The 19,079-nt window shown below is 41.9% G+C and overlaps 2 protein-coding genes across 2 annotated transcripts; both read right to left on the bottom strand.

Annotated features, from left to right (window-relative positions):
* Positions 1–4: 4 nt before the first annotated feature.
* On the bottom strand, positions 5–10,947 carry tgfb5 (transforming growth factor, beta 5). The gene is made up of 7 exons (XM_084353872.1): positions 9,353–10,947; positions 7,300–7,463; positions 6,741–6,873; positions 6,537–6,647; positions 4,173–4,353; positions 3,615–3,768; positions 5–451 (listed from the first exon to the last, which is right to left on the bottom strand). The coding sequence occupies exons 1-7, from the start codon at positions 9,711–9,713 to the stop codon at positions 293–295; spliced, it is 1,263 nt and encodes a 420-aa protein (XP_084209998.1). The 5' UTR covers positions 9,714–10,947; the 3' UTR covers positions 5–292.
* A 2,876-nt stretch (positions 10,948–13,823) lies between these two features.
* Positions 13,824–18,604, bottom strand: trmt112 (tRNA methyltransferase activator subunit 11-2). The gene is made up of 4 exons (XM_084353700.1): positions 18,398–18,604; positions 17,610–17,711; positions 16,979–17,071; positions 13,824–14,232 (listed from the first exon to the last, which is right to left on the bottom strand). Exons 1-4 carry the CDS (start codon positions 18,470–18,472, stop codon positions 14,131–14,133), a joined length of 372 nt encoding a protein of 123 aa, XP_084209826.1. The 5' UTR covers positions 18,473–18,604; the 3' UTR covers positions 13,824–14,130.
* Between the last annotated feature and the right edge of the window lie 475 nt (positions 18,605–19,079).

Below are 19,079 nucleotides of genomic sequence, written 5' to 3'. Positions count from 1 at the left end.
AATATCCAGGTACAGGTTTAATACAGCTATGGTGTCATATTTACACTGTCCTATATCACACAGAAAGCTCCAGAGAATGAAGAAAAATGATCATGCCTGTAAAGAATGGGAACAAAATCCTGATATGTGTAAAAAAATATGACAAGTCAAAAGTCTGCTAAAGGTGATCAAACAGAAGATTAATGAACAGAGGACCCGCCTGTCCTCTCGTCTTTATTTTCCAGTCTGTAGTTTTGGTCCTGCAGTCGTCCTCCTCGCCCTCTGCCGGCCTCGCTCACCTCTTCCTCTGAGCTCAGCGGCACTTGCAGGATTTGACGACCATGTTGGAGAGTTGCTCGACACGAGGCGTGCGGCCTATGAAGTACATGATGGTGAGGGGCTCCAGGTCCTGAGGAACGCAGCAGGGCGTGGCGGAGGCCTCGGGGTTCAGCTTATTGTACAGCGGCAGGATCTGACCAAGGAAAGAGAACGAAGGAGTGTTAACCCAGACTTTTTAACACCTATTTAACAATGCGTGCCAATAAAATACAATCAAAAGTATCATAACAAAAGTTGTCTTTTTTTCCTTTCCTGTTGCACTCTGAATATTGAAGCTAGAAACGTTCAAAATGTGGTTTCTTTTGGATTTTAAAGATCCTGAAAACATATTTTCTAATATCGTGTTTTGTCTTTGCCCTTCTCAGAAGTATGAAGCGGCTCAGAGGGGAAAAGATGATGTCACATATTTGAACCAAAATGTGAAGACGGTTGTGGGTTTGTTTGCTTATGTTGCCAGGCTATAAAAGCTCGACATAATGGGAAATTTGTCCGATAAGAAGACCAATACCACTCTTCGGAAATAATCCCTATTTTTTCTTATAACCGCTGTCTGTCAATGTGTTTCCTTCGCTTTCAGGTACTTGAACATGTACAACAAAAAGTGTCAAACTCCATCAAACTTAAAGCTTTCGTACAGCTATTTAAGAGTCAAATTCAAGCACTTTAAAAAGGTAACTAGACACGTTTCCAGACCCTCAAAAAGCCTTTATCATCTTATCTAAATTGTTACTATAAATGCAAGAAAAAATAAGTTTACAGGATTCCTTAATAACCACAGCAATAAATGTATATTTTCATTTTGTGTATTTTATTTGCTGTTTATTTTAACTTGTGTGGTTTGATCTTAGTTATTTTATGCTTGCTAATTGTTTTATTTTTAACATAAAAGGTGTTTGGTTTACAAAGATTCCTTAGAGCCAGCATTTTATTATTACTAACCTTAGAAACATAACCATTAAAATTCGGCATTTCCAAACTTTCAAGACTTTGTACAAACCCTGACCTTAAGAACTGAGCAAATCAAATTGTGTAAAAGCCACAGTGACATTTGTTGGCGGTAGCAAAATGTCATATTGTTGCAAATAGTCAGATAAATGTCATCCATGATACAATAAAGGACGCGAAGGAAGAAAAATAAGACGGTTCCCTAAGACTCACTCTGACTGAGACATCAGAGACAGTATAACACAAACAGGCTGTGTTTCATAAGCCTATATGTTATCCAGGCCACTGCGAGGTGTCAGCCCATTTATGACACTGGGGTTAACCAAGTGTAGCTAACTATGGTGTTTAGCAGCCACATACAGTGCACTTAAAGCTCATTTAAAGGCAAACGTCACCCACATTTCAACGTTTCTGTACATTGAAGTCAAGCTGGCAGTCGAGTTGATCCAAGCCAGCTGTGTTTTACTAGAGAGACGAGTTACTTCGATTGTTGTGACAGTTCAGAAGCTGCTTTTGTTTTGACTGGAACAGATGTTTGTAACTGATCAACCCCACATGATTTCTATTTATACTGTTTGGCTGTCGCTCTCATGTGGAGAAGTCTGCCACTGTTTCCATTTAAGCTGTTCGGCAAAAGGATAAACAAGGTCATGAATCTGAAGATCACAGCAAAATAACATTTGGTAAACAAGAGCACATCTGCCTTTTGTTTGACCGAACTAGAAAGGGTTAAAGATGTGTGAGTGCTTCAAAACTGATTTTGTTGTTGTTGTTGTGGTGGCGTGTTTCAGAAATGGACACAAAAATAACTCCTGATCCTCTGACAAAACCTGACATTGATGTCTGGACTCATACACATACAGGGCTGCAGTATTTTGATACCAGTGTCAATATAACATCAATTTTAGTCACAAGACCAAATCCAGATTTCTTAAATGTTGATTGTTGACTAAACACGGCAGCAGCCAAGCAACTAGGACAATATACTGTCCCAGAAATAGTTGCGATAAACGATATCATTGTCATTTTAAGACCATTTTAATGCCGCTGACATAATGATGATGTAATAGCATCATAATGCAAGTGCACCATTTAAAGAGCAATGAAATTTGAATTGGAAACAAATGTTTAAATATCCTCAATAAACAAAACATATTAAACTCTTTCAACTTTTCATTATATAAATATATATATAAAGCCACACAACCAAAACAATCAATAGAACGGACCACTCGGTTCTGTTAACAAACATCGCGAGCTATATTGCGGCCAGCAATAACAATCAAAGTAATGTAGATATGTCAATGAGATGAGATAAGACATGTCCGATACTTAAAAAAAATGTACTAGTGACTGGTCAAAAGGCGACAGCCATATTTTATTTTTCCTAAATAAAAATGGCTTAAAAGTGTCAAATCCTGATTTGCATCAGGAGCTGTTTGATGACAGTGACAGTTTTCAGTACCTGGTGCTAGGGAGCCCTGAGACAGATACCGTTGGAAACGCTGCTGGTCCTGTTTTGGATTGAAAACTCTCAGGTTTTATATTAAAGACTAAGTTCACCCAAAAAGTAAAATCACTATCCACTCATCCTCATAATGAAAAGTTGAAAAGTTTTGAGAGTTTCACAGCAAAACTGTGGTGCAGCATTCTCCTAAACAAGTGGTGTGGATGGCGACTTAAGTCATAAAACAGGATGCAGTTTAGAGATCCTGTTTGTTCAGAATTGTTGAAAGAGTCTGAGGCGCTCATGAGTTAAAAAGCCTTTAATTTATCTTTGCTGCTGAATCACAACAACAGTAAAAACATCATCAGTCCTGCCCTGATGAAGGCCTTTATGGCTGAAACACTCAGGCATGTTTTTTACTGTTGTAAACGATTCAAGATGGGGATTTGTTTTAAAATGTTAAAAGAGAAAATGGCTCCATGCAGCTCATCCAGTGTAATTTCCATGCACCCCTGATGTTGAGCTCATGCACCAACTTCAGACGGGTTGTGAAGCTCCAGAAATGTTTTGTGGACTACCAAACTTCACCTCAATTTCCATCTGCGTGGGGGTGAGTAGAAAATCATTTTTGGGTGAACGTATCCTCCAGTGTGGAGACCTTTGGAAACGATGACGCAGACGCCCACGTTTGCTTCATGATTGGGTCCTAACAGTCACTATGTGCCCTTCACTGCTTCGTCATGCCCCTAACACGTTGTCCTTTTTCCGTAAGAAGACAAGGACATAAGCCGTGACTGCCAGCGACTAATCAACATAGATAACACGTTTTGGATGGTACCCATTAAGTATTAAGATTCTAGCCCTGGTCGCATGTCATCTCACATAAACAGATAACCCGACTCACCATGTTATAGTGGTTGTTGGCACTCCAGAGGTACGGACAGCTGCCGGCACAGAAGTTGGCTTTGTAACCTTTGGGCTCATGGATCCATTTCCAGTTGAGGTCCCGCCTGAAGTCGATGTAGAGCGAGCGCAGGCAGCAGCCCTGGTCTGAGCCACTGAGACACAACATACACACAGAAATATTTTAACTCCCATCCTGCTTTTTCAACGTCTGAGGCAAGAACCCAGAGCTGGGTCATGGGAAAATGACAACGGGTCACCATTGAAGAAGCAGCCCGTCACAAGGTAATGACTGTGCAAGGCTGCCAGAGTTTTCCCCTGCAGCGTGAGGTAGTCTAAATAAAACACTGCACGCCTGTTGACCGGCAGTCTAAACACAGGGTCAATATTGTTTGTTTTGCCACACAATAGTCTGCAAAGTGCGTTTTGGGTCAGGAGGGAAAAAAAACTGAAATCCACTGTCCACCACAACCAGATTTCAGTTATGAAACTACAAATCCTGGAGCGCTGTCAGTCCGTCACACAGAACCACACACACATACAGCTGTCGGCGGCCTACCGGGAGCAGGTTGTGGTTTCTGTGGCGGCCGCCCTCTTCTTGCGGTTCTTCTTTGCCGGGTTGTCGACTCTGTCGCTGGGCAGCACGGTGAGGATGAGGTGTGGCGTCTTGGTGCTGAAATCGGCCTGACCTTTAACCTGCCCGGGCTTTCTTATCTGACGAAGCTTCTCATCATCCACACCTGTGCAGAGAAGTTAAAGAGTTAATAACGTCTGGGACTCGCAGTGGGGCGTGGGATAAACCTGAGGGGTCAAACACAGAAGAAAACTTACTCTGCCAACCAAATTATGTTTATGTTTTATTCAGACATTTCTCTTTTGTTTTTCCTTTTCTAAGCTTTTTTATGGTGAAATACTGGAAAGTTTTCCCTCGTCAGGCTTGTAAATCTTTTCAAATGAAACAATCTGAGAGGGGAAACATCACTCACAGCTGAGGATATATGCAGCCTGTGACGAGGAGTAAACACTGCTTTGTTCTAAAGCGGTGACGGCTGGGGGACTTCTAAGTTTATGCCTTTGAATTTGCACGGTTTGAATGCCAGAAAAATGTGCTGTTTCATTTAGAGTAGGGGTGGGGGAAAAAAACACACTCTTAGATGCCTCGCAGTTCAGTCTTTAAAGATTATGTCTGCTGCGGAAAAGTCAATAATCGGAAATTTAAACACCCAATCCAACAAGGACTTGACTGTCTGTATCTGTTCCCGTGTTTTTCTGAATTTATGGGCCTATAGAAGCACAAGAGCTCAAAACAAGCCCCCGCTTGTCTTACATCAGTATCAAAAGTTTTTTTCCAAGCGGTAAAAAAACTGACTTGGCTGAGCCGAGCGTAAATCCTGAGGAAAGTGCCGTAATTTAGGGCCTAAATGAAGCAACGCAGACAGTCTGACGTTCAATAGTTTCACAGTGCGAACGAACAGATTCTCCATTATTCCTGCGGGATAGTGAGTAAGCGGTTCATTAATCACGTTGGAGGCGCCTCACAGTCGAGTCTCCACACATTTTGTGACCTGCAGGATTATTCCTGCGCTGATAAATCTCCCGCAAGTGCCTTTAATGCCCTTACACAGACATTTACAGCACACCTGTCAAATTTATCATCCCTGTGGCCATCGAGATAAAACTGAGGGAAACTTCACGTCTTTGGTTCATCAGACCTTTGGTACGCTGGCTGTTATGTTTATTTGTTTAAACGTGAGCTCAACAGCTCATTTTCACATGTAGTCTCAGTTAAACTAACGCTGCATGCTGACCACAAACAACCAACATCTACAGAAATGTGCAGCAGGAAAGTCTGAAATCAACACTTTCAGGCTGAAACAAATATTGCGGTCTTTCCCTGAATGTCTCAATAGCCGTATTTCCACCACAAGAACTTCCACGGGGGCTAGGAAACCTTTAAAGGAACTCAACACATTTCCTGCACAGGGACCGGGGTCTAAATCAAGTTCTGAGGACTTTATTTTACACCCCCAAAAGTCCGTGATCAAGGCGTAGAACCACAGGTGTAGGAACTTTGGGCGTGGGGCTCGCAGTTTGTTTTTTTGTTCATCATGCTTCGAGACATCAACATCGACTTACAGAAGAAACTAGATATGTACTGACGATGAAGTCCAGGGATAGTTGTGTCCACAATGTGTAAAATTTGCCTGATCTTCGTTGGTGGAAACACAGATGACAACAGTTTCAAAAGGACCGCTCAGTTCTTTGAAAAGTAGCTCCGGGGACTAAAGGTTCCCGGGTGGAAACAACTATAAACTGTATCTTTGACATGAAGCAGCTTGTCTGGAAAAGGAGGTTAAACTCAGCATTTTTTCTTTAAGAGATGTGAAAAGTTTCCCTTGAGTCAAAACATGAATACATCTTAAGATTTAGTTTAGCTAACTCTGCACGCGCATATACAAGCACAAGACTTGGCTATCATGATATCCCAATCAGCCATGAAAAACCACTGACAGCTTAAGTGAATCATCTTGTTGCAACACAATGTCCTGCTGGGAAACTTTGGTTGCTGGGATTCATGTGGACGCCTCCTGACACTACCATCGCGTTCGATCCACGGAGGGCTGACCATGGATCAGATTTTGCTCTGACCCATCAAGCCACGAACACAGGACCTCTGGCGGTGTCCTCTGGTGTCTGGCACCACAATCGGATTACTCAATCGGATTGGGACGCCTTGAGCTCTTTGTCACGTTCCTCGAGCCGTTCCTGAGCGTTTTTTGTGGCGTGACGCGGCTCATTGTCCTGCTGGAGGGGCACCGCTGTTGCCATCAAGGTTTCTCAGTAGATCACTCCAATATAATGAGATGATCACAGGTTTTAACGTTGTGGCCGATCAGCGTGCGCATTGAAAACTGTGACAAACCTGCAAAAAGCGCCTCCAGCTCCTCACTCTTGTTGGGAACAATGTTGTTGGTGGATGGGACGAAGGTGCAGCAGGGACAGTGGACGCCCAGCTTCAGGCCGAGGTTATTCTCTGATCAGTGGAAGAGGAGACAGAGAAAGACATCAGCTGATGAAGATGAGGTTCAGAATCACTGTTAATGGCTCATCTGGTGCTGAGGCTGACCTGGATCTGACACCCAGTCCTTAATGGTTTCGGTGACCTCCACGGAGATCCAGGCTCCCTTCGCCTTCGGCTGAACGGTGCGGGAGTCGACGTAACGTTGAGTGGAGGTGCTCTCTTCATCTGCCTTCAGCAGCTGACACAACACACAGAAAGGCGAGACAGAGTGGAAGTTAATGACTTCATCTTGCTTCATTTTTATATAACACATGAATGGATCATCATCAGTGATATGAATTATGTTAACTCGGTTTCCTCAGGCGAAGATTTTTCTGTAAGATGTGTGAAATGCCTCCTTCATGCCAAAACATAAATATAGTTCAGTTGGTGCAGATTTGAATTCATAATAGTCGTGTTGGCCTGATGCCCAAACACCTGAGAGAAGAAATCTATACTGAAACAAATCTAGATGGTATTCCTGTTCACTCCTTACATATATATGCATTATTTTTCAAGATATTCTGTGATGCACGACAAGAAAAAACTCCTGGGTCTGCTTCTTTTCACGATAAAATGGGAAAAAGGGGGCTGGAAGTGACTTTATCATCGTGCTGCCCTTTACCTGATAGATCTCCACTCTCTGCTCCGAGGCCCGGGCCTGCGGGTTGGGAGCTCTGAAGATCCTGAACTCGGCCTTGACCAGCGTGCTGTTGGTCAGGTCCACTCCGCTGACGTCAAAGTGGACGACTCTGTAGTGGGGGTCAGGGGCAGCTGGCTGAACCGCATCTGGATGAAGAAACACGTTAAGGATGACTAATGATCCGACAACATCTCACGCAGACTTTGACGATGTTGTATTTATACTGCTGGTTAAAACAGCGCTGTGATGCATTGTCTCGGACATAATTACTGCTGATGAGCGTCTCGAAACTAAATTATAGGTTCGAGTTCAGTGAGTAAATGTGTCTGGTCTTATGTTTAATATATGTATGAAACATCACCTCCCAGCTAGACAGTTGTGTAATTATGCACCACGTAGTAACCAGCGCCATTAATCTAAAAATCTCCTAAATAAAGTCCATCAACTTTAGTTTCTTTGTGTGAGAGCTGCCTGAGACCAACCACAGCGGGCTGTTTATCACCACGAGCTGCTCTGAACGAATCAGAGAATCGACTGCCTTGCTCAAGGGCTCGTCTGAGGAAGCTGTTGAAACTCGACTTTCTCCACCTCCGCATCATTTGCCCAAACTTGTGTTTAATAGGGAGTGGAGGCTGGCAGCAGTAACACTGGTTTTTAATCTTTATCTTTAGAGTAGCAGTGTGATGCTGAAACATGTGTACTTCAACCAAAATTACTTTTTTTAATTAAATAGTAGTTTCGAGTTTCCATTTTGTTAAACTTTGTACCTCAACTGTTAAATTAATATTGTACTTTTTCTCTGTTTATTGTCTCTGACAGCTCGAGGTATTAGTCACCTACCAGAAAGTTTTACATACAACACACAGAAACACTTACTGACTTTATGAAACATGGTGCTTTGCTACAGACTGAACTGCCTTACTGCCGTATATAAAGCAGTCTGAGTACCTACGAGGGTTGCAGTGATACTGTATTCAAGGTATACAGTGGAATAAAAATTGAAGTTTATCATACGATATACATTTGCTTATCTATAATATTAAATTGTACCATATTAGTGTTATTAAAAAATAATAATTTAAGTTTTATATCGAGTTTCATGTCTGTCAGGACATAATATTTTGTGAAATTATAATAAACCCTCTGTTTTCATTATGTTAACAGTCATTGTAACTGATTATTATTACTATAGTAATTGTATAATAGCGTGACACCGTGAAACTGATATTTTATGAGTTTGTCATCGTACTGTGGAAATCTCATACCTGTTGCAATGCTACAACCACCTGGAGCAGAAGTGCTGCTCATTAATATATATATATGATATATTACCTGAGAAACAATTTGAATGCAGGATTTTTACCATTAAAAGAGCTTTTTGCTTATTTATACTTTGTTAAGTTGGCTCTGACTGCTGATTTCTGTATTTGAACAGGGTGTCAAACCAAAAAAAGTTGGGAGCCATCATATTATGTAAAATGGAAATTTCTTTCCATCCACAGTGACCCTGAGGACCACACACTGAGAAGCTGTCAGACATCCAGCCATGAAATGTAACTAGTACATTTATTCGATGACTTTGGAGGCAAATGTTGTACTTTTTACTCCATTACATTCATTCGATAACTTAAGTTACTGGTAACTTTGCAGACTGTGTACTGCATCAAAGACAAAGATTTTTAAATTAATTTTCTGGCAATCAGATGGAAAGAAAACTCTGACTGGGAAATGATGAATATCAGATCTGATAATCAGTGTCTTTACAGACACTACTCAGAATTAGTTATGGATATTTTAATGTTTCACTGGATTGTTTATTCTGTGAATATCTGGATTTAGAGTAGTTAACATGTAAATCTATAATTATCTTAAACTTTTGATACTTAATTACATTTAATATCAGATACTTTTACTCAGGTACTCTGTGTATCGGTGACTTCCTCTTCCACCAAACTAATAATTTGACAGATATCTTTACTTTGACTCGAGTGTGACCTCCGGACCCTCCTGCCCGCACGACCCGGGCTGTACTCACTGGTGTGCGTGCGCGGCGGCAGCATGTCGATCCTCTGCACCTCTTTGGCGTAATAATCCTCCTCGCTGCTCTCGCGCTCGCACGCGGACTCGGCGAGACGCGCGCGCTCCTTCAGCAGCTCCCGCGTGCTGTTGTAGAGCAGCACGACCTCCGGCGGCACCGAACCGGCCGGCGGGTCGTCGTCCTCGTCCGGCGGGCTGCGGATGCGGAGCTTGCTGAGGATCTGGCCGCGGACCGCCTCGATGCGCCGGGACTTCTGCCGGTCCAGGTTGATGGACTGACACGTGTTGATGCCCTCCACCAGCAGCACACCGGAGGACCGGAGCAGCAGCAGCAGGAGCGCCAGGCGGGGGAGCCACATCGTCCGGCACGGAGATACTCCCAAATCAGCTGAAACTATAAGATCACTGAGGTGGACTGGAGCTAAAGCAGAGGCTCGGAAACACGCATGAAGAAATGCGTGCGTAAAAGTGTAAATCTGAGGGTTCAACTGTCTCCGAAACCTGCTTAAATATAATAAAAAAAGCCAAAAAATCCCAATATCCAGTTATAACAGGCTATTTTGGTCAAACCACTTTCTGTGGAAAAGGAAAACCACATCTGCTGACTTTACTTTTATTCTTCTAAAGCAATTATGTAACATTGTTCATACATGCGCCTGCACCAGACACATTAAGACGCACTGTCATTTAGTCTTTACAGTCTAAATTTAACTTATTAAATCTGTATCTCTCTCTATTTATAGAAAAAAAAGCAGTATTTGACAATCTGTGTCTACACGCCAAACTCCACTCAAAAAACCTCAAATTTAGTGATTGGAAAATTGGCTCACGCCTTAATTCCAATCCGGTGCGCTCAAAGGCTCCGTTGTTGTGCCGTGCCGTGCCGTGCCGGTGCGCGCTTTCAGCGTGAAAAGGTGAAGATATTACATAACAGTCTGGCCGATAGGTTGGAGTTTTATCCGACTCTGTTTCCCGTCGTCCATCCTCGGGTAATTCAACAGCTCGCAGGAGAAAAGAGTCCTCACAGGAGCTCAGCCCATGTCGCAAAATGCTCCACACAAATAAACCTGAGCTGCTCACTTCATCTGCAGCAGCATGGCTCCTCTGACTTCACCTCCGAAAGACCCATCTGTGGAGCAAAAACACGGCCCATACCCGCTTCCAGAAAATCAAGTTACAGCTTTAAAAAAAATATATAAACCCAGTGAGATCCTCCCATTCCCTGTTATAGGTAAACAGAAAGCAGCCTGCAGTAAAAAAAAAAAAAACGTAGGAAAAGCTGTTGATTTATGTTGGAAAACCCACGGTGGGCCTGTTAATCCCCCTCATACAAACATCAAAACACGGAAAAAGTCAGACGACATAAAAAAGACGTGACGCAGAAAAATATATGAAAGCAAGTCCTTGTGCTGTGAAACTGAAAAAAAAAGAAAGAAAAAAAAAAAGACAGGAAACTTTACTGTAAATCACAGATCCCCGGTTTACATGAGCTCCAGTCTGATGTGAGCTGGACTGAGGACACTGAGACCTGCTGCATGATGTGCCTCCATTATCCTGCAGATCCTCTGTGAGCGCAGCACAGAGCCCCAGACAGGAGGAGGTGGCGGAGGGAGGGACTGGATGTGAGAGAGGTGGTGGTGGTGGTGGGGCGGGCTGCCACCGAAGTGCAGCGAGTGTGTGATTATGTAGGCAGGAGCCATCTTTCTCTCTCGCGCGCACACACACACACACACACACACACACACACACACACACACTTACTTTGCAATTTCTCTCCACAAAAATGCTCCAGCACCATCCCTCTGCAGGTAAACATTTCTGAGGCCATGTCAACCTTAAAGGAGCAGTGCCACATTTTTGGGAACATATGCTTAGCTCAGATGATTGATCGCAGCTGGTTCCTGAGGCATTTTTCATTATTATTGGAGACATATTTGTGAGACGTTGGATTCCTGGTAATTATACAATTACTTCATAATATTTAATGTGTTTCGGGACTTGTTCTCAGGCATTTTCCCATCCGTGCCGCCACAAGCTTAACTTAGCATCAACACCGGGAACAAGGGGAAACCAGCCAGGCTCTGTCCAAAGGTGACGCTCACTAATTAACTTGCTATATTTCATTTGTTTAAAGGTCCAATTTGTAAGAAACCCACAATCCCAAAGTGCCATAATTTGATAAGTTGGAAATGAGACTCAAAAATCAACTTTCTTAAAAATGGGACCTTTAATCCAAACAGAAAACAAACAAACAATGACGCTTTGCCACTAAAATCAGCACGTCTACACAGGTTTGTAAAAAGCGCATCTATTGACCCCATTCCCACTTCCCGCAGGCAGCGGTGATTTTCATCTGAAGCGTCACGTTGTACGTCACTGAATGCGCCGGAAACAGGGATCAATACCAGTTAAAGTAAACACAAGCAGTAGGCAGGATGGGGGCCAGTGATGACGCTACGTTGATCACCAGTTTGTACATTTTACTTCAGTATCCTTATTTATGCATCATCACTTCGCACAGCTGGAAATACGTCAGAATTTAGCCACCTGGGTCTTAAGCTCAGATCAAAAGCCTGATCTTAGCAGGTTTAAGTGGGATTTTTGACCAGTGGAAAAGGGGAACCAGTGTCAATAAAACAAACTGCCGTTTAAAGGTGCCCTGTGGAGTTTTTGACCACTAGTAGCGCTGTGGAGCAATTATTTCAATGTGTGGTTCATTATTATGTTTTGTTTGTATGTAGGCGTCGCAGGACGCTTTTCTCACCGCGGTTTCACGCTTCTGTTGGACAACAGTTGGAAACATCAAAGGCAGTGAAGAAGAAAAGCGAAAGCTGGCAAACAAGAATGTAAACAATGCAGGAAGTGACTGGTCCCAGCCAAGAAACAGTCTGGCGAGGGCTGCAACGGGGATGAGATTGCTGACGGTACGGTAACCATCTCAGAAAATATCAAGGTTTCAAGGTATACAGAGTTACACAACTCCTCATTATCATCTGATGGGCTAATAAAAGATGAGCTTTGTTGGTTGAACAGGTTTTATTATAATTTCACAAAATAATGTCCTGATAGACATGAAACTTAATATGAACTTGAACATTTTTAGTAACACTAATAGGGTAAATTCAGTACAGAGGATAACCTGATGAAGGTCTAAGTACCAAAACTTTTTCCTGATTTTGTTGGCTTTCAGTCTTCTCCTACACACCTGTCGATCTTAAGGTGTGTGTGTACCGTAGATAGGGAAATGTACATGGTACGGTAACAGTCAATTTTCATACCATGGTATACCGCCGCAAGCTTTAGTCTGGCACTGCGAATCATCGTTTTTACTCTTCTGTTTTATTACAAACTAAACAAATGAGGTAAAACATGTTAATCACTGAGCTTCAGAGGAGCCGTCAGGTGGCTTTTGGTGCATTTAGATGGAGCTAGGCTATCCGTCTGTCCCTTTTTCCGGTCTTAAGCGAGGCTAAGCCAGCAGGCGAGAGTGGCAACAATCTGCGGCAAAAAGCCAGGAGGCAAATTTCCCAGAATGTCAAATTTAATCTTTAAATATTAAAAGGACAAAATGGAAGATGAAGAAACAGCAATTTCAAAGCAGCTTTAGTCAGGATCTCAGTGTAATTTTCAGTTTAAGCCTCATCCACGCTGATATCTGAAGGCTTTCCCTAATTTAATTAAATCACTCCAGAGCCCGTCCTGCTTTATGTTTATCTTTTCGAGCTTTCAATCGAGGCCCTTTTCTTTCCTCTCTGTTCCTCTCTGGTCTCATTGTTAATTACAGCTCAGGACTTGGAGAGGACTGTTAATCTGTCAGGGGTGGCTTTTATTGCTGCTCTGCTGCCATCCCATTATACCGTTATTATAGTTGCGGGTGCAGGCCTGTAATTGCTGTAAGTAGAAGGGAAAGGTAGGAGAGACTCAGGCAGCCTCGAGGCTTCTGGTCAGGGCAAACCCACCTCCTCCTCCTCCTCTCCTCCTCCTCCTCCATCATCGTCTGTCCTGGCAAAGTTTCTAAAAATGATAACACCGCCTGCGAACAAACAGCCTCCTGTTCCAACTTGACTGCTGCTGCACCGTCTTAGACAGCCAGAAGTGAATGGAAACATATTTTGTCTATGTGGACCTCAACTTCTTCTTTGAGATTACACTGCGGGGTATGTGCAATCTCAGGTGGGGTGTAGTGTGTGTGTGTGTGTGTGTGCTGTAATGTGTGGCATAAAAAAAAAAATACTTCCTCAAAAACAACTTCTAGCCTGCCTCCTTTTTTCTGCCTCTTTTCCTCAAAGCCAAATATAGACAAGCCACTGCCACGTCATCTGGCCCTCAGCACTTTGTTAAACCCTGAGAGAGGGCGAGATGGGGTTCAGAGCCTGCCTCTCGCTCGTGGAGCCTCGGGGGTTGTATTTTAGCATGTCTGTAATAAAAATGAATCCATATTTTCCACAAAAACCTAAAAGAGTTTTGGCTGTCATGGAAATCGGGACAGTTTTATTGAAAAACGAAAACGGAAAGAACCCAAACAGATACAAAAATAAATACAGATAAAACCACTGGGGGTTGCTCTTGGGGAACATTTCCATCTGTTATTCTTCAAATTTTTTCCTCCATCGGCAGCCGCTTTAATGTCATAACTACAATCAACCAAACAGCGTGGCCAGTTTTCTCCTGGCACCAGCTTTAAACCAGAGTCCAGCCTCTCTCTTCTCTCTCTCTCTCCGATACCCACAATCCCATCTGAGTGACGGTTCAGGGGGAGGTCGTGTTCGGCGCCGTCTACGCCTCGTCTTCGTTCAGCAGCATGTTGGGGATTCCTCTGGAGATCGGGAACTCTCGTCCTGATTCAGGACACTTCAGGCAGCCCTCGATCACCTCCACCTGCAACACACACGAACCCAGAACAGACAGGAGGTGTGAGGTCACCACCAGATGTCATCATAGAGTAAAATGCACAAAACGGCCAAAAGTATATGGACACCACTGTTGTCATACTTTTGGTTTGGGGCCGGTTTGAATGGTTTGGCCTCGACATCTTTGGTTCCTTTTGAGGGAAATGTTAAATGCGACGGCGTTGAATATTTTGGACCTGTGGTTCCCAAACCCTGGGCTGTGGACCAATAAAGGGTCATGGAACATTAACTACTGGGTCATGAGAAAAAGATGTGACTCAGCAAACGCAGCTTAATAATAAATCAGTATCCAAGATGACCGTTCCATCATAAACACCTTCCAGCATTGCATGAAATTTGGGGCCATGACCTGAATCTAGCTGAGAGGTTTATCTGGGTTTTTATACAGTACGAAACCAAACCGGGCCAAATAAAGTTAAAGGCACCCTGTGGAGTTTCTGACACTGGTACTGCCATGGAGCAGATTGCTTTAAAATGACGCTCCGAAGAAAGACCGGTCATTTTGTTTTCTTCACTGTCTGTTGCCTTGACTCCTCTCTCCTCGTGTCTCTTCCTTGGCGAGGAAAGGAATCAAGGATGCATCAACTGAGAAATGAGAAGAGGGGACTGCAGGATAGAAGATATTCAATAAATCTGTTTTGCTCATGTATTATGCAGAAGGACTGCATTCAAAACCAACATCACTGCGACTTCACTAATGCTCTTGTAGCTGAATGGAAGAAAAATGGCTCCAACATCTGGTGGAAAGCCCAGAACAGCCCGTCACAGCAGCACATTCAGCATTAGTGCCAGAGGATTTGGTGTGAGTGTGTAATGTTTGGGAGTCAACATATTTTTGTCCATGCATGTATTGGGGCTAAAAAAGAGTCTAAAACAAGTGTATTTTAGTTCCTGTGTTAGATCTCTGAGAGGATATGTTGCAGTTATGAAAAACGAGACACTGAGCAGGAAACAACCACATGAAAGCTTTGCTGCTAATTGCTGTTGCCAGCAATAGAAACAGGATGTGAAGTCAGTACTGTATCTTTCTGTGTTTCTGTGTGAGAGTGAATAGGCTGTAGTTTTAACCAAAAGGTGTACTTAAGTGTTCTTTACAAATATATCCCGTAATTATCATAATGATTCACTGTGTTAAGTGAGACGAGAATAGGAAACACAGCTGGGAACCACATGATAATGATGTCAAGAACCGAGAGGTGGTCTGTGGCAGATTAATACAAAAAAAGACCAAAAACACTTCTTCATTTTCATTTCTTCATTGTTAAAGATGGTTTCAGGATTGTGGGAATGTGTCGCTTTGACTGAATTTTAAAAGTTCAAGAGCCAAAACAACTGATAATTATAAGAACATTGGCCCAAAAACAAATGTGTCACCATGAGGGAAAAAGAACGAGAGCTGCAGCGATTTTAATAATCATATTTTGATAATCTATTAATGGTTTAAGTCTTCTTTTAAGTAAAAATGCCAAATATTCTCCAGCTTCTTTAAAAGGAGGATTTGCTGTTTTATATCATTGTAAAACTAAATATCTTTGGATTTTGGATCAGTGGTCGAATTAAAAAAGACATCTGACAACGCTGCTAAAGCCTGTACCGATATAATCCACAATTATCATGAGCACCCATTCTATACATCACTACAGGCCAGCGAGGACCTGCCATTTTTAATTCATCCCTACGTATCAAATTATGGAAAATAAAGTCGAGCTTTTTATAATAGATACTTAAAGTTGTCAATAATATCCGGAACTGGAAATATACATCGTACCGTTGTGATCTGTGATTTTTTGTAAGGATTTTTTTTTGCCATTTGCAAATCTAAATTCTGTCTCTTTATATTCTTATGTGTTGTGAGAGCGATCCTGACGCACCGTGCCGCGAGGACAGCAATGACGACACTGTGAGTTTAAGTCTGTTGCTTGAAATCACATCACATAATCACCATCAGTCAACAGCTGGACCTGCCCGGCTCTCACTGCTGCAGACAGACGCTGTGTGCTGAAGAGTCACTAAGGAGAACTGAACAGGTCCTGGCGACTTTCCACGTATAATTTCAGTAATCTTTTCCTCATTTAAGCTGCCAAAGACACTACCTACCACCACATCACTGATGTTTGTTCTTATAACATTGCTGTGTGGGTTGAAGTGTGTGTTTTGAAAGCCTAGTGTTATCCAGTCAAGGATCTGTTTTGTTGTCAGACTCTGAATGTTGACTCATGAGGCAAACAGAGAGAAATGCTGGGGATCACATATTTATTCTAACACTGACCTGAAGTTACTTTCTCTTCTTTTACGTCTACCGAGATGCAGTTATCAAAGATATTTACAACAGTTTTAGTGCTATTTGTTGTTTGTCTGGTGTTTTCTGGTATGTGTTGATTCAAACTTGGTCTAAAAACATACACATGCAACATATTTTGGTATCATATTAAAGAGGAATTTGTGTGTTTTTTTTGTTGTTTTTTTTACAATGAAAACAACTTGTGATTGTCAGTTTCTTCCTGTTTTAGAGAAACAGCTGTGTTTTCAATTGAGTAGGACAATTCTACTGGTGTCTAGAGGCAACATGTTAATCTATAAATCCAAAACCAACAGCAGATTAACTGATGATGAAAACTGAATTTAGTTGCATCTTTTTTTTTTTTTTACAAAAAAACAACAACTACATGCTATAGTTTAGGTACCATTACAGCCAGAAAACACAAACTCTTTACCTCTAAAAGCAGTCTGTGAACTTTCTTCAGGAACTCCTCGTCTTTCTCATAATCTGGCACCAGCTCACCAGGCAGGTCTTGCCGTTGACCCAACTACAGAGAGGAAAGAGACAGTAACGAGTGTTTAAACTGAGCAGCTGTGAATTATCAAATGGATGTTACTGGATGAAAGAAGAAACCACAACATATTTAAGAAAGAAAAACACAAACGTTTCCAATAAACAATAAAACACGTATCGTAGCTGATCCAAGTACAATAAGCCAAAGCAAAAAACTGAGGGGAAAACAAGACAAAAACATAACAACATGACTGGTGCAGGACATTTTCATTAAAATACTAAGTAGTAATATTTTCATTCTGTTTGTTCTTTATATATTTTCAAAAATAAGACCAAACTCTGTGCTATTAATGTAATGTCTGCAAAATCACAGGCTTTATCTGCCTCTTTCAACCGCAGAGAACAATCCTTAAAGCACAGACGAAGCCTGCCAGTGCCGGTCCTAACTGTTTTTTTTTTCTCCAAACTGATCAATTGTTCTGAAACGAATGATAAACTTGATTATACTGAGATGTGTGACAGGTTATAAGCTTTAATCCACGTCTCTCTGGAATGATGTTGGTCTGCCTCACCTCATCTGCAGCCTGGACGAGCGCGCCCCACTCCAGTTTGGGGATCATCCGGCTGACAAACTGAGGGTTGAACTCCACCTCATTCATCTTCACCTCTGTTGCCTTCACGAAGAAAACAAAGATAAGTGCGTGCATTCATCTAACAATAGCAGTCTCTACTCCCAACATGGCTGTGGTCAAAGTCACTTCTTCCACCACTTGTTCCCCAACTATTACCAACATAAGCAACACATGATAGTTTACAGGGATTTTCCACACACTAAGATTTGTTTTTATTACAGACGGGCACAGTTTTGTGTCACATTTGTGTAAATTACACATGTATAAAATGTGAATTATTGAATTTTAGGATGTTTAGTAGAAACTAAAGTGAACAAGCCCTCATTGAATTGTGGGGAACCACAGTGTTTATATTTAATACTGTGAATTCAGAAAGACAAATTAAATGGCAGATGAGTAGTTTTTTAACATTTATTCAAAATATATTTTGTGTGGCTAATAGCATCAAGCTACATGTGTAAAACTAATCATATTAACTGTACATATTTTCCTGATTCCTCTCCTGCTGCTAGCTTGCTAACCTCCCTCCCCAACAAACATCTATCACATGTTCAATGAAGCAGTACAAGCGAGATTTTAAAGTTAATGTCTATTAAATCTTTAAAACTCTTGACAGACACTCGATAACTAAACTTTTCTCTCTCCTGTCATTTAACGAGCCACACAGCACGAAACGTTGAGCTGCAGGGTGTTTGTAGTGTTAGCAGTTAGCCGTGCTGCTAGCTTACCTTGATGAGCAGCGGGTATCCTTTAGTGACGCCCTTCACGTGAGATGTCAACATGTTGTGTGTGAGCAGCTTCATGTTTACAGCCAAATGTCACCGCTTCAACGCTGTTTTCCTTCAAACTTTACAGTTTATAGACTCAGTTTATCATCTACGTGTGAATCACGCTGTAGCGTTTACATGTGGACCGGAAGTGCCAGTGTTGCGTCGCTAAAAAAAGTCCCCCAACGCTTTTTTTTTTCTGTTTTCTTCACACTACCGTCGGTTCCCTGGTTATATCTTCTTTATTTTTAATATCGATATCTCTCTTTAAAGTTGTCCCCCATAAAAAAAAACTCCAATTAGGACCAGTGTGTCATACTGTGACGGTAAAATTCATAATAACCGGTGGCGGAACTAATAATCAGCAGTGGTGTGTACTGTAGTTTTATTTGACTGTCGATGAAATAAATTAATCTAAAACTGCTCCTATTGGCTCTATTCAGTAATCTTTAAAGTAAGTAGTAACTTAAGTTATTAAATGAATGTCGTGGAGTAAAATGTTTAATATTTGCTTCCAAAATAAAGTGGAGTGAAAGTGTAAAGTAGCAGAAAATGGAAACACTCAACTAAAGTACAAATACCTCAAAAAATTCTACTTAAGCACAGTTCTTGAGTAGATGTACTTTCCATCACTGCTAGTAAC

Source organism: Pagrus pagrus (genome assembly GCF_965226575.1).
Source record: "Pagrus pagrus genome assembly, chromosome: 5".
Taxonomy (NCBI): Eukaryota; Metazoa; Chordata; class Actinopteri; order Spariformes; family Sparidae; genus Pagrus; species Pagrus pagrus.
The sequence above is the reverse complement of the archived record's forward strand: the minus strand, read 5'-3'. Positions and strand labels throughout refer to the sequence as shown.

Bases quoted from the DNA above. Each gene is read 5' to 3' on its own strand.
- tgfb5 (XM_084353872.1), bottom strand. From the start codon at position 9,713: ATGTGGCTCCCCCGCCTGGCGCTCCTGCTGCTGCTGCTCCGGTCCTCC. The intron at 6,874-7,299 runs GTAAAGGGCAGC...GTGTTGTGTCAG, and splicing joins AGAGAGTGGAGATCTATCAG to CTGCTGAAGGCAGATGAAGA. The intron at 4,354-6,536 runs GTTTGTCACAGT...TTCTCTGCACAG, and splicing joins GCTGGAGGCGCTTTTTGCAG to GTGTGGATGATGAGAAGCTT.
- trmt112 (XM_084353700.1), bottom strand. From the start codon at position 18,472: ATGAAGCTGCTCACACACAACATGTTGACATCTCACGTGAAGGGCGTC. The intron at 17,712-18,397 runs GTAAGCTAGCAG...TTCTTCGTGAAG, and splicing joins GATACCCGCTGCTCATCAAG to GCAACAGAGGTGAAGATGAA. The intron at 14,233-16,978 runs GTAAAGAGTTTG...TGTGTGTTGCAG, and splicing joins TTCACAGACTGCTTTTAGAG to GTGGAGGTGATCGAGGGCTG.